The sequence below is a fragment of the Pleuronectes platessa genome, chromosome 18 (assembly GCF_947347685.1).
Source record: "Pleuronectes platessa chromosome 18, fPlePla1.1, whole genome shotgun sequence".
Classification (NCBI taxonomy): Eukaryota; Metazoa; Chordata; class Actinopteri; order Pleuronectiformes; family Pleuronectidae; genus Pleuronectes; species Pleuronectes platessa.
In genome coordinates, this window is record NC_070643.1 from 1,853,697 (window position 1) to 1,868,067 (window position 14,371).

At 41.6% G+C, this 14,371-nt stretch overlaps 1 protein-coding gene across 1 annotated transcript; it reads right to left on the reverse strand.

The window, feature by feature from the left end:
* Positions 1 to 9,633: 9,633 nt before the first annotated feature.
* LOC128461600 (piggyBac transposable element-derived protein 4-like) lies at positions 9,634 to 11,814 on the reverse strand. The gene is made up of 2 exons (XM_053446590.1): positions 10,232 to 11,814; positions 9,634 to 10,109 (listed from the first exon to the last, which is right to left on the reverse strand). Exons 1-2 carry the CDS (start codon positions 11,549 to 11,551, stop codon positions 9,684 to 9,686), a joined length of 1,746 nt encoding a protein of 581 aa, XP_053302565.1. The 5' UTR covers positions 11,552 to 11,814; the 3' UTR covers positions 9,634 to 9,683.
* Positions 11,815 to 14,371: the final 2,557 nt, after the last annotated feature.

The window sequence follows — 14,371 nt, forward strand, 5'->3', positions numbered from 1 at the left end:
CGGGACCGACACACGTCCCGAGTCGCTGCCGCCGACCGCCGTACCCGGTCCCCTCCAATGGCCCGCCTTCCGCACCGCCGACGGACACTGCCCCGCGGCCCATGAGAAGGAAAGCCCCCGCACAAGCGACGCCATGAGGCGCCGCGGACGAGGACCTCTCCCCAAAAAAAAAAACGTTGAGGCGTGCCGCACACCGATCCTCCGGCGGCGTGGAGAGGAGGGCGACAGGGCGACTGCTCCCCCAGCCGCGGCACGTGCCCAGCGGTTTAACCACAAATAACAAAATAGTAACGCAAAGTGACTTGGACCAGTAACTTTAATCTGATTACTGGTTTGGAAATAGTAATGCGTTAGATTACTCGTTACTGAAAAAAGTGGTCGGATTAGAGTAACGCGTTACTGGCATCACTGATAGTGAGGACACTTTGAAAGCAAATTTTGACCAGTCCTAAATTTCTGGCAAACTTAGGTAAGGTTAGGTGTTGGGTTGGATATTTAGTTGTGATGGTAATGGTTACAGTGAGGGGCTGGATAATGTATGTGAATGGGTGTGACTGTGTTGTGTTTAGACTGTGTAAACTTTAATCTTGATGTTGTTTTCTACACCTGACATCTATTGCACTTCTGTCCGTCCTGGGAGAGGGATGCCTCACATGTGGCTCTCTCTGAGGTTCCTACGTATTTTGACCCTGTTAAAAGGGTTTTTAGTAGTTTTTCCTTACTCTTGCTGAGGGTTAAGGACAGAGGATGTCACACCATGTTTAAGCCCTATGAGACAAATTGTGATTTGTGAATATGGGCTATACAAATTAAATTTGATTTGATTTGATTTGATTTGATTTCGAGTCAGTTTCAGATAATTATTTTAGTATTCTGCCTCACATTATGAATTATTTTACTGTACACTCCGATGTATAAGAATCATTTAATCATATTACACAATACACAGTACATTTAAAAACATAACTGACCAGCTTGCGGATTTAATCACAGAAACACACTCACCGTGGCTGTTGAGCTTCAGTCAGACACACACACAGACACAGTATGCTTTAGATGATCTGGCTGCCTGCCGGTCTGTACAGCAGTGCAGGTGAGGGGAGCAGTGCTGCAGTAGAGCTGGCAGACATATACGGCTGTGGCTGAGGAGTAGAGCGGTTGTCCCCAGTCTTCCCCATCTGCATGCCGAAGTGTCCTTGGGCAAGATGCTGAACCCTGAATTACCCCTCATAGAACAACAAAGTGTCTCTAATAGATGCACTGTATGAATGTTTGCGTGAAAGGGTCAATGTCAAACTGTACTGTAAAGAGCTTTGAGTGGTCATCAAGTCTAGAAAAGTGTTATATAAATACAAAATCATACATCATCGTCCATCCTATTTATCACACACAGTCATGGTAACCTCTGCTGCACCAGCTCCACCTAACAGATTTCAAGTCTGAACTATGGCGCCATAGCAACCTTTTATTTTTCGCACCAGGGAAACACACACGCACTCTTTCAGTAAACCAAAGAGTCACCATCATCAATAAATCAATCAATCAAATTTTATTTGTATAGCCCATATTCACAAATCACAATTCGTCTCATAGGGCTTTAACATGGTGTGACAACCTCTGTCCTTAACCCTCAGCAAGAGTAAGGAAAAACTATTAAAAACCCTTTTACAGGGTAAAAATACGTAGAAACCTCAGAGAGAGCCACATGTGAGGGATCCCTCTCCCAGGACGGACAGAAGTGCAATAGATGTCAAGTGTAGGAAAACATCATCAAGATTAAAGTTTTTACCAGCATAGATGAGGGTAAACATTTTGAGGGATAACTTCAATATTATATGTCAAGCAGTCCTGCTGCAATCATAGTCTATGGTCAGCAACCAGCAGGATCATGATCCACCATCCAGATCTGATGCCACTTTAGTCCACAGTCATGGTCCACTGCCGCTGATTAGGATCCATCATGAGCCGCTGCCGCGGTCCTGGTCCACCGCCTGTATCTGATGACAACGCGACACAGGATCCGCCATTACCACTATGCTGAGCCCACAAGATATAGAATCCGCCATACTGGATCCACCATTGCGACCTCTGATGCGCGATCCACAAATCGTAATCCATGGTGCGGCCACAGCGGGCCCGGATCTGTGGGCGATAAAGCAAAGGGACTCGGGAAGGGGTCAGTCAGTAACATGTACTGTGTACTGATGAGTTATGACTTACTTCAATGTGATAGGGATGGAGAAGAGGAAGGAGAAGCTGGAAAGAGAAGCTCGGTGTGTCATGTGTCAGAAATTCCCTTTGCGTCTTAGCATCATCAGGGGTTTTTGCCTTGTAATCAATGCTACAGGCTGAACTTGGGGGTACACTGAGGCTCAAGGTAAAACTGACTGGCTACTGGTTTGTATGATAGTACGATGAAAACCATGTGGCCCACTCAGTAGATCAGCCATCAATACCTCTATGCCTTTTTAAACTAAACGCTTCCTATTTTAGAACATAGGACAAGTAACGTTCTGCCGCACTAATTAGCTCTAACTATAAGCTTTATCAAAAAGGAAGGTTTTGAGCCTACTCTTAAGCGAACAGATAGTGTCTGCCTCCCAAACTGAAAGTGGTATATTATTCCACAGGAGAGGGGCTTGATGGCTAAAAGCTCTGGCTCCTACTCTACTTTTAGAGACTTTAGGGATGACAAGTAAGTCTGAATTTTGGGAGCGGAGTGCTCTAGTGGGTTGATAAGGAACTAACAGCTCTTTAAGGTAAAAAGGCGCTATATTATTAAGGGCCTTGAAGGTGAGGAGGAGAACTTTAAATTCTATTCTAGATTTAACCGGAAGCCAGTGTAGCGATGCAAATAATGGAGAAATGTGCTCTCTTCTCTTGGTTCTCGTCACGTCACGTGCTGCGGCATTTTGGACAAGCTGTAGAGTCTTTAACGACTTACTGCTGGAGCCTGATAATAATGAATTACAATATCCAGTCTCGATGTAACAAAGGCGTGGACTAGTTTTTCTGCATCTTTTTTCTGCATCTTTTTGCGAAAGAAGGTCTCTGATTTTTTTTTTATATTACGCAATTGAAAAAAGGCGGTCCTAGAAATTTGTTTTAAGTGACTATTAAAGGATAATTCAGGATCGAAGATCACTCTCAAGTTCCTGACTGTTTCATTGGAAGCAAGGGCAATGTCGTCTAGCGCAGCTATATCATTAGATAATGTATCTCTAAGGTGTTTGGGGTAGTATTATAACAATTGTTTTATCTGAGTTTAATAAGAGAAAATTGCGGGTCATCCGGATTTTTATGTCCTTGAGACATGTTCGAAGTTTAGTTAATTGATTACTTTGTTCAGGTTTTATTGACAAATATAACTGGGTTTCATCCGCATAGCAGTGGAAATTTACCGAGTGTGTCCTGATAATGTTTCCTAGCGGAAGCATATATAATGAGAATAAAATTGGGCCGAGCCCAGAGCCCTGTGGAACACCATGGTTAACTTTGGTACGCACAGATGACTCATCATTAATTTGCATGAATTGGGAGCGATCAGAAAAATAAAATTTAAACCAGCTAAGGGCGGTTCCATTATTGTTAATTAACTGTTTAAGTCTTTGTAATAAAATTTGATGGTCAATTGTGTCGAATGCTGCACTGAGATCTAACAGAACGAGGACAGACACAAGTCCCTGATCTGAGGCTATTAGAAGGTCATTAGTGACTTTTGCTAAGGCTGTCTCTGTACTGTGATTGGCTCTAAACCCTGATTGAAAGTCTTCATATATATTATTTTCCTGGAGAAACTCACACAGCTGATCGGCTACAACTTCTTCTAAGATTTTAGACATGAAGGGGAGATTAGATAATGGCCTGTAATTGGCTAAAACCTCTGGGTCTAGGGTGGGTTTTTGAGTAGGGGTTTGATTACAGCTATTTTAAAAGACTGTGGTACATAACCTGATGATAGTTACAGATTGATTGTGTTAAGTAACGAACTATCAATTAGGGGCATTTCTTTAAGTAATTTTGTAGGATTGGGATCTAAGATACAGGTTGTTGGTTTAGAACCTGAGATTATTTTGGTAAACTGATCACGGGTGATCAGAGAGAAGCTGTCTAAGTAATGGGTAGGATTCTCAGCCGTTTCTGAGATCTCTGTTGTTGGGAGGGTATTAGTGCCAATTGAGGGCAGGAGATGGTTGATTTTATTTCTAATAGTTAGAATTTTATCATTAAAAAAGGTCATAAAGATATTGCTATTTAGGGAATCGAGGAATACTGGGTTCGGTGGAGGTGTGACTCTCTGTCAGCCTGGCTACAGTGCTGAAGAGAAACCCGGGGTTGTTTTTATTCTATTCTATTAGTTTTGAATAGTAGGCAGCTCTTGCTTTGTGGAGAGCCTTTTTATATTCTTTTACACTATTCTTCCAGTCTATGAGATTTTCAACATGGTTACTGGAGCACCACTTCCTTTCTAGTTTTCTTGATAATTGTTTTAACTCATTTGTCTGGGAATTATACCACAGAGCTAATTTACTATGTTTGACATTTTTCTTTTTTAGAGGCAATATTGAATCTAATGTTAATCTTAATGAGTCTGCAGAGCTAACGACAAGGTGGTTGATCTCAATGGAGCTCGGGTTTTCAAAAATTTGTTGTTTATATCTACGGATAATACGGATTTAAATGTAATTGGAATTATTTCCTTAAATTTAGCTACAGCACTATCAGGTAGACATCTAAAAAAAAAAATTTTTATTAGTGGCATATATTCAGTTTTCGAAAAATCTAAGGTTATTAACAGTTATGCCGGTAAGGCGTTACTTAGTAACGCGTTCCTCTAATCCGACCACTTTTTCAGTAACGAGTAATCTAACGCATTACTATTTCCAAACCAGTAATCAGATTAAAGTAACTTGTCCAAGTCACTGTGCGTTACTATTTTGGTATTTGTGGTTAAACCGCTGGGCACGTGCCGCGGCTGGGGAAGCAGTCGCCCTCCTCTCCATGCCGCCGGAGGCGCCGGACGAGGGGGGGTAGGTCCTCGTCCGGTGGCGCCTCACGGCGTCGCTGGTGCTGGTCTCTTTTCTCTTGGGCCGCGGGGCGGTGTCCGTCGGCGGTGCGGAAGGCATCACACTGTGTCTGGACTAATTAGATTACTGTGACTGGAGTAATCAGGTAACGTGTTTAGACTAATCAGGCCAGCAATCATTCAGTTCAACAGGAAACATCATAATCAAGGTTACATTTGTTAGAGATTCAATCATCAAAGGGGAAATAAACTGTAATATTTCCCTTACATAATCTAACTTAGTTACTTTTAAAATCAAGTAATCTGTAAAGTAACTAAGTTACTTTTTCAAAGTAACTGTGGCAACACTGGTTATTAAATGATGGTCTGATAGAACTGGATTGCGCGGAAGTACTGTTAAATGTTCAATTCCGACACCGTACAATAATACAAGGTCAAGTGTGTGGTTACAACAATGAGTAGGTTTGTGTACACACTGACTGAAACCAATCAAGTCTAGTATCGAAATAAATGCTACGCTAAGGCTATCTTTATTATTGTCAACATGAATATTAAAGTCACCAACAATAATAATTGTATTGGTCTTTAGGACTAGGTTTGATAAAAACTCAGGGAATTCCATTAAAAAATTCGGTATATCACTTTCCATCATCGTCTCATCACAAACATTCTGAGAATATGGAAATGCTAACCCAATACAAAAACCCTAACTCAACAAATTCTCTTTCCAATTTAATATGTAAAAACCATCAGTATGTTACATATAAAAAGAAATATACTTTTTGTAAGATGAATAAAATAAAATATAATTCTTGACATAGATCTCAATAGCTTTAAATCTGTCATTTAATTTGACATTTAAAAAATAGTTATTTGTACTAAAAAAAGTTTATTTCAAACATAATTTAAGTTACGAAAAAAATTATTTTCCACACTCATTCTTTTTTAATGTTCATTCTTTTGACAAACACACTCGTTGACAGGGTGTGAACTAATGTGCTTTGATTCACATTCCATGCATTGTATCCCAAGAAAAAAATGTTTATATTGAAGACTCAGCAAAGTCATCAATTACATTTGCAATAATTGTGAAGGGGAGAGCGGGGTAATGTGGGACATTTTTTACATTTGCTCCCCTCTAGGCGAGCTAAAATGATATATCAGTCAAATTTACACATTTCCCCTTTAATTCAGGATGTTTTCTAGCAATGGAAATTATCAGAATGTCTTCAGGACAAAGGGCAGTGAAAATATGATTGTTTTAAAAAAAGTGGTCTTGTGTCCCACTTTACCCCAGCTACGGGGTAAAGTGGTCCACTTACTTTTTCCACTTTAAAACAACCATAACAACACATGTTGTAATAGTTAAAATCCTGACAGCTAGATTGATAACAACTAATATCGGACTAGTAACAGAATCATGGGGATTGGTCAATTAAGCACATTTATGATTATTATGATTCATTTGATCTCTTGCACACCCTAGCTTACCTGCACATTGTTTCTCTATCCAATTGGCAGGGATAGGGATATTGTTTTTCTCTGCGTATTCAAATGCCAGTTCACGGCACTTAACTGGAGCAACGCCATGGAACTGGTCAGCTAGTTGTTTCAAGTGTTTGGCAAGCTCCTCCTCCATCTCATCTGTGAATATTCTCTTTGCCTCAGCTACTGCACCCCAGGCTACAGATTTTACTTTCCCTTTCTCTTTTTTCTTTATGAATCTTTTGAGGGTTGTCTTATCAATATTTCTATCCCTTCCAGCTTTTCTTAAGGACTTCTTTCCTTGCATGACCTCAGCGGCTGCACTCTCCATCTCTGCGAGGGGTGTTTGGCCCCAGGTTGTCTTCCTGGTATAGTTTCTTGGCATGATGGCTTTTCTACAATGTTTATGACAATAAAAATAAGACATATATAATGTAATATAACACTAGAATATGTTTAAGACTAAACTTAACTTGTGCTTCATGGTGGGGTAAAGTGAGACAGTGTCTCACTTTACCCCACAGCATTTTTCCCACTTTACCCCACAGCCACCGTTTTAGAAAAAACAACATCTCTTAGCAATTCAGGCTAATCTTCAGCTAGCATCAATCACATGATTTTATATGTTTGAAGTTCACCAACATGTATGATATTAGATTTTATACCTGAATCAATTTGTTTTGACACAACAGTTGATTAAGTTCAAAGCAAGAAAATTTACTTTTACATGCAAAAAACACATTTTTGTGAAAAAACCTACTTTCCACAGCACCAGCACCAACTTCTCTCCTTCATGGCAAGGGGGGAATGGGAGGGGCTTGAAAACGTAATGGTCAAATTACTACAAATGTGTTCCGTTGCCTAGATACAGGGGGTGTATCACATTACCCAATGTCCCATATTACCCCGCTCTCCCCTACAAAGCACACCCCCAGAACACAACACTAAAGCAGGCATCTGTCACTTAAGATATCCTATGTTATCAGTTTTTAGGCGTTGTTAAAAATTGTCTTTGATGTGTGTTTTTTCCCTGAGGGCCACCGTAGTTTCCATTGGTTTCATTCCCTCAATAAGAGGTCGTTGGCAGGTCAGATCTGATGGAAGCAATGTCTAACTCATTCCACAAAAAAATAATGGGGGGGTTGTAGTTTAACCTATTAGAGCCTGTGAAGTTGCAAAGTAAAAAAATACACAACATTCAAACTTTGAGTTTACGTCATACGTCAGTGGTAAAATCATCAGACAGCTGAGTCAAGTCAAACCATTGCTCAACGGAGAGCAGAGAGATGTAATAGTTTGATTACAATCGAAACACACTTGAACAATAGCTTAGAGGAGATAAGGCCTGAGCTAGGACAAAATACATTGCTAACTTAATTAGTAACTATTTACTTTCAATAACGCTGTTTTCAAATCAATCAATCAATCAGTCAAATTGTATTTTTATAGCCCATTTTCACAAATCACAATTTGTCTCATAGGGCTCTAACAAGGTGGGACATTCTCTGTCCTTAACCCTCAACAAGAGTAAAGAAAAACTACTAAAAACTTTTAACAGGGCAAAAAGAACGTAGAAACCTCAGAAAGCCACATGTGAGGGATCCCTCTCCCAGGACGGACAGAAGTGCAATGGATGCCACGTGTAAAGGAGAACATCATCAAGAATTTACAGCATTGATTAGAAGAAAAACTTTGTAGAATAATGGAAGGTCAATGAATTGATTGATTATTGTCAGTAATGGTTGAGTATCTGAGTAGACATATTGTATATCATAGTCCATGGTCAGCAGCCACCACAATGATGATCCACCATCAAGATCTGATGACACTATATTACACAGTCATTGTCCGCTGCAGCTATCAGGATCCACCATCAGCTGCCACTTCAATCGTGGGCCACCACCATTATGAGATGCCAACACGTTACCATTATTATCACAATCAGCCAGCTAGAGACAGTCCTCTTAAAATGGACCAAGAAGGGCACCAATGCAAAAGGAGCTTGGTTAATTTGGAGGGGGACTCAGTTCTTTGTCTGGTCCACTCTGTTCACAAATTACCTAGTTCACATCTACACAGATATTTACTCCTTTGGATTATGGGAGTTTTTTCTTGGAACAAGAGGGCTGCTGCCACAATTGTCTTTGTTCGTTCAGTATTTGGTTAATAGCCCACAATGATATAAAAAGTCTGTTTAGACATAAGGATTACAACATTCCTACTAGAGGTGTGAATCTTCACTAGCCTCACGATTCAATTACACTTCACCTTTCAATGACTGGCACTATTTATACATAGATGGCTCAATTTACCCCATCACTATGATCATTTTACCACCTTGGGGTAAGTTGTAGCAAAGGACCAACTTTGCTGCTCACGATTCACCTGCTCATGATTCAATTCTCGAAGCACTTCAATGCATCACATCCTCAATTTTCTGTTATTGCACATTGCTGCTTTTTCATCAGTTTATACAATCATTCAGAAGATTCTGATTTACTTCATAGTGATTGAATTTTTACTCATTGCTATTGAACAAGTGATTCTGCTCCTCTGCTCTTTCCCTTATCACTCACATGTGTTTGTACACACAGATATATATATACTGTATGTGCTTTTCCAGCTTCTCCTTCCTCTTCTCCATCCCTATTAGTGGGGTTCCGTGTTTAGGCAATATGTCGTTTTCATTTCAAATTGATGCAAAAGTTTTGTTTTCACTTCTAAGTTGTTTGTAAGGGTCTATAGAACAAGTTTGGTCCGAGGTCCAGACACGCCGGTCAAAAAATTGCCCTCTAGCCTTTGTGTCGTGTTCGTTTCTCCCCCCTTACTTTGGTGCTCCCGGTCAAATTTGACCGGCCTGTTTTAACTGCCCTTACATTAACACAAAAACCATTGATCGTCACCAAATTGTATTTAACTCCCTTTTAACCTGTAAACAATGTCTCAGACCACTGGTTACATGAATAACTGCAGTGAATAGACACAGAAATTGAAAGTTGTATTCCAAAATTAACATTTATTGTAGAAAAATCAAAACAGAGACCAAATTCACAGAACATCAGCTCATCAACATGAACACATTGTGTGTGTGTGTGTGTGTGTGTGTGTGTGTGTGTGTGTGTGTGTGTGTGTGTGTGTGTGTGTGTGTGTGTGTGTGTGTGTGTGTGTGTGTTCAGACACAGGAGTGGCATTTTGCAATCAGGTCACAGTGTGTCTTGCAAACGTAGGCATCACATTTGAAACATGTAAGACTTGTCTTATTGTCTCTAGGGGCACATAGCTTGCATCTCTTCCGTTTCTGCCCCTGTTTTGGGGGGAGAGTGGCCAGGGCCATGGCTGGGGCTTGCAGACTCCTCACCAGACTGCAAGAGGCTGGTGTGCGGGGAAGGTGCTGGCGCCGTTGAATTAGAGGAGTCACTAAAGCTTTCCCAAGCTCTGCCAGGAAGAGTCTCCTCTTGAAACATTTCCCCTGATTCCAGGCTGGGTCGATCGCTGTCCACACCACATATGCATTACATGCAGACACATCGAGGATGTTGTGGAACACAGCCACAGGCCAACGAGCTGTCATTCGCTTGCAGGTGTATGTACCAGTAAGCTGCAATGAAAGAAACAATAATGAATAGATTGGAAACAATATTGAACCTGTCCTACACAAAATGCAATGTTTTACATGAATACAAGTAAATCAAATGCATGACAGATGAAAATATACATTACCTTATCAAGGCAATCAACGCCTCCTTTGTTTCTGTTGTAGTCCAGGATGATCTGGGGCTTCCTGTGCTCTGCTTCGCTGACAGCGGCGTCTTTGTGTAGAGTGCTCATCAGGATGACATTTTTATTTTTCTTGGGCAAATATGACACAAGACTGTGTGTGTCAGTGAAAGCAAATTTGGATGAGAGTGCCTCTCTCCCTCTGGTCGACACCAGTGCAGGGGGAAGTTGAGGCTTGTTCTTCCTCACTGTCCCCACCATGGTGAGCTTTCTTTTCAGCAGCTCCTGACCAAGCCCATGTGATGTGAAAAAGTTATCACATGTGATGTTATGCCCCTTGAGACCGGCTGTCATGTCCAACACAACACGCATGCCTTGGTTTTTTTCTGGCCTTCCAGTAACAGGTTTCCCTGTGTAAACCTGCATATTCCAGGCGTAGCTGCTCCTGGCATCACATGCTGCCCAGATCTTGATCCCATACTTGCCTGGTTTGCTTGGGATGTACTGTTTGAATGGACAGCGACCTCTGAAAGGGACCAGGCGCTCGTCCACTGTCACCTCAGGGCCTGGATTGTACATCAGTGGTAGGCGCTCCACCCACCTGTCCCAAACGTTCCTGATGGCAGCCAGTTTGTCGTCTCGCCAGCGGAAAGGTCGTGTAGCTCTGTCATCAAATCTGATAATTCTTGAGAGGACATGAAACTGTTGCAGGGACATAGTTGACCGGAATATAGGCCTCCCTGACTCTGCATCCCACAGACTTTTTGTAGCCTCATTGTTGGACCGATGTACTCCTGCTAGAATCAACAGACCCATGTAGGCTTGGAGGTCTACCTGGTCCAAGGCCTTCCATGTGTCCGCAAACACACGCCCCCCTTCCAGGTTTGTCATCGCCAGTATAATTTCCACAATGGACTCTGGTAAAAAGAGTTGGAAGCTGGACTTGATGTCATCCACACGAGATGTTGCATACCGTGTTGGCCCTGGTGACATCCTAATGATATTTTCCCCTCTTGTTCTGCCTCCTCTGTCCTGGGGGGATGAATACCAGAGCAAGTTGCCATCCTTGGACTGGAATGTCACCTCAGGTGTGTCTTCCACAGGGTCCTCTTCCCCAGGTGCCTCTTCCTCAGGGGCCTCTTCCTCGCCATATGTTGACTGTTCGGTCTCATGATGGTCTGGATCAAAATCAGGATCGTTGTCTTCTATTTCTGAAACTTCCTCCTCTATTTCTGGTTCAACTCCAATCCCGTCTTCATCAGTTTGATAAAAAAGGTCAAGAGCCTCTCTGACAGAAAAACGTCTGATCGGGCGCCGACTCATTGTGTTCAGAGTAAATTAAGAGCAATGCACAAGCAAGCTATATATAGGGGATCTGTGAGAAGATATCATACGTTTTGTATCGAAAGTGTGGTTCACGTGGGGGGATGGACACATTAGCCCGGGAAAGAGCCAGGTTCCCATAACAAACACCTAATTGGTAACTTTGAAGTGTTACACGTTTAGTCTGGAAGGTGTGGTTCACGTAGGGGGACAGGCACATAAGCACGGGAAAGAGAGGACACATGGTCAGTCTGAAAGGGGTTCACGTGGGGTGGGGTGTGTGTGTGTGCGTGCGTGTATGCGCGCGCGTGCGTGTGTGTGTGTGTGTAGGTGTGTGTGTGTGCGTGTAGGTGTGTTTGTGTATGTGTGTGTGTGTGTGTGTGTGCGTGTAGGTGTGTTTGTGTGTGCGTGTGGTGGTGGTGGTGGATTTGTGGTTGTGTACTATCTGATGAATGAACACAATCTAGGGTCACCCATTCATTTCCTATGGCGGTCATTTTTGACCGGGAACACCACAGGTGTTACAAAGTTGACTAAACAACTCAAAATTCAATGAAAGTAGTGATCAGCAATTGTAAATGTTCAAATGCCTAGTGTGGAGGATATCATAAGCCCTTGAGACAATAAAATGTAAAACACAATATTTATGATTGATCGAAATGGAAATCGGTCAGATTTGACCCGAACACGACACAAAGGCTAGGGGGCGTTGTTGACTCCGAACCTACCACCAGCCTTAATAAAATATGGTAGCTGTTATAATTCTTGATCAGATTATCTGATCTGAACGTAATAAGTATGTATTGATTCAGGATCAGGAGTAGCAACTGATATCTTTATAATATGACCAATATAACCCATATGTATACAAGTGAGGTAGGATTGTTCCACTGCTACCTGCTTCTGTATGTGAGTTTATGCGTAGACATTCTTGGTCCAGACCAGGCTTCTGTGTTGTAGGAAACTGAAAAAGTGAAATCCCAGTTCCATGGAAGGATGAGGTAGCAGTACGTGATGTGGGATTATGATCCAGGTTATCCAGGGCTGCAACTGTGAATATGCACTGACCCAAATTTGTATGAAAAAATATTTTTTGCGCTGTTCCTTGTTCGATCTCCAATAGCTTTTGCAAAGCTAGCTTCAACGACCTCCAGCAATTTCTTCCTGTATGAATTGGAGCAACTCGGCTATCTGGAGCTATTACACATTACCTCAGCCAACAAGCTCCACGGTTACGTGCAACATCTGTAAAGTGAATGTTCCGAGGGGCAGTAATAAAACGTCTAGTTATAATACGACAAACCTCATAAAGCACTAACAAAAATTTCACGTGAGAGAGCACGCGGAGTTCGTTGAACAGAATAAAAAAAAAGGAGGCGGCATGAAGCAGCTAACCTTAAAGGAAATTAAGGAAAGAGGAGATAAATTTCCAATGAATAATGTGCAGGCAACCAAAATCACCGAAAGGATTTTGAACTTTATCGTAATGGATGGGCAACCGCTGTCGGTTGTTGGAGACAAGGGATTTCGGCTGCTAATTAGCCACCTGGAGCCACAGTATTACATGGTAAGCTGAAAATATTTGTCCGAGACGGCTCTACTTGAACTGCATGGTAAAGTGTCCAAACACATATTGGAGAGGATAAAAGACGTCAAAACTCTGAGTTTCACGACAGATATCTGGAGCTCTGACGTTTCCCCCATGTCACTTTTGAGTTTAACAGCACACTGGATGGATGAGAGTTTCGTGCCACACAGTGCAATGTTAAATGCAAACTTTTAGTTTTTACCAAGCCAGAGAAGCTATTGTTTTGTTCAGATGATTTTGTAATGGATGTTTAATTCCCATTTGCACTAAACTATATAAAGAGCTGATTGCTATTTATTTTGAAAGTCTACCAACCAAGCTAGTGAAGCCATTGTTTTCTCAATTTCAGCTCCTTTATTATTTTATTATTTATTTTCTTTTACATTGTATTTTGAATCCCTAATTGCACTGACTGAACCAGTCACACTATATTTTTATGATTAAGATTGTTTTACTGGTGCACAATTATTAAATAAATAAGTAATTCAGTACATTTGTATCTGTTTATTTGTTTTTAAAAAAATAGGAAAGAAATGTTTAAGTCAAGTCTCATGATCCCAGTCTTTTCCCCCCAATGAAACTTACAGTTTGTTACCATAATTTTGCGCTGTTTTTCTATATCGGTATCGGAATCCGCCGATACTAAACCCCAGATATCGGTATCGGTATCGGAGGTGAAAAAAGCGGATCGGTGCATCCCTATTAGCAATTGTGATGATACTTGGCCTCAATAGGGACAAGATCTCCCTCTGAAAGGAGTGCCACAATACGATCTTCCCCCAGTGCAACTGCCATGTTGTGTATCTGATGGGATAGTTCTACCTTCTGGAAAGAATGGTCTGCTCTATTTGTTTCATCACCACAGAAGATACATAATTTACGATTTACAGGTGCACCAGTTTGGCAGGATCTTCTTGTGGCAGGAGTCAATCCTTCAGAATAACATTTTTTTGCATTGTCAAGTGTTGTTGGCTGGTAAAGCTTATGACACTTGTGCCGTGTTTTGTGCCAGGAAGCATGATTCTGATGCATGGATTCTTCATCTGGAAGTTCTAAATTTGGGTGGGGAGCAGCACCAATTGCTCTGAACTGACGTGCAAGGCTGATAAAATCTGTGTATGCTCCCTCTCTAAGACTGACAATTGGATTAGCAACAGGGCAAACAAGTTTTTCCGTTGTTTGGTTTTGGCAAAGAATGCATAGCTGCCTATTCGTTGTCCCAGCCCTCTCAT

Excerpts from the sequence above, each read along its gene's own strand:
- LOC128461600 (XM_053446590.1), bottom strand. The coding sequence starts at position 11,551 with ATGAGTCGGCGCCCGATCAGACGTTTTTCTGTCAGAGAGGCTCTTGAC. Across the intron at positions 10,110-10,231 it reads GCGTTGATTGCCTTGATAAG|CTTACTGGTACATACACCTG; the intron begins GTAATGTATATT and ends CTTTCATTGCAG.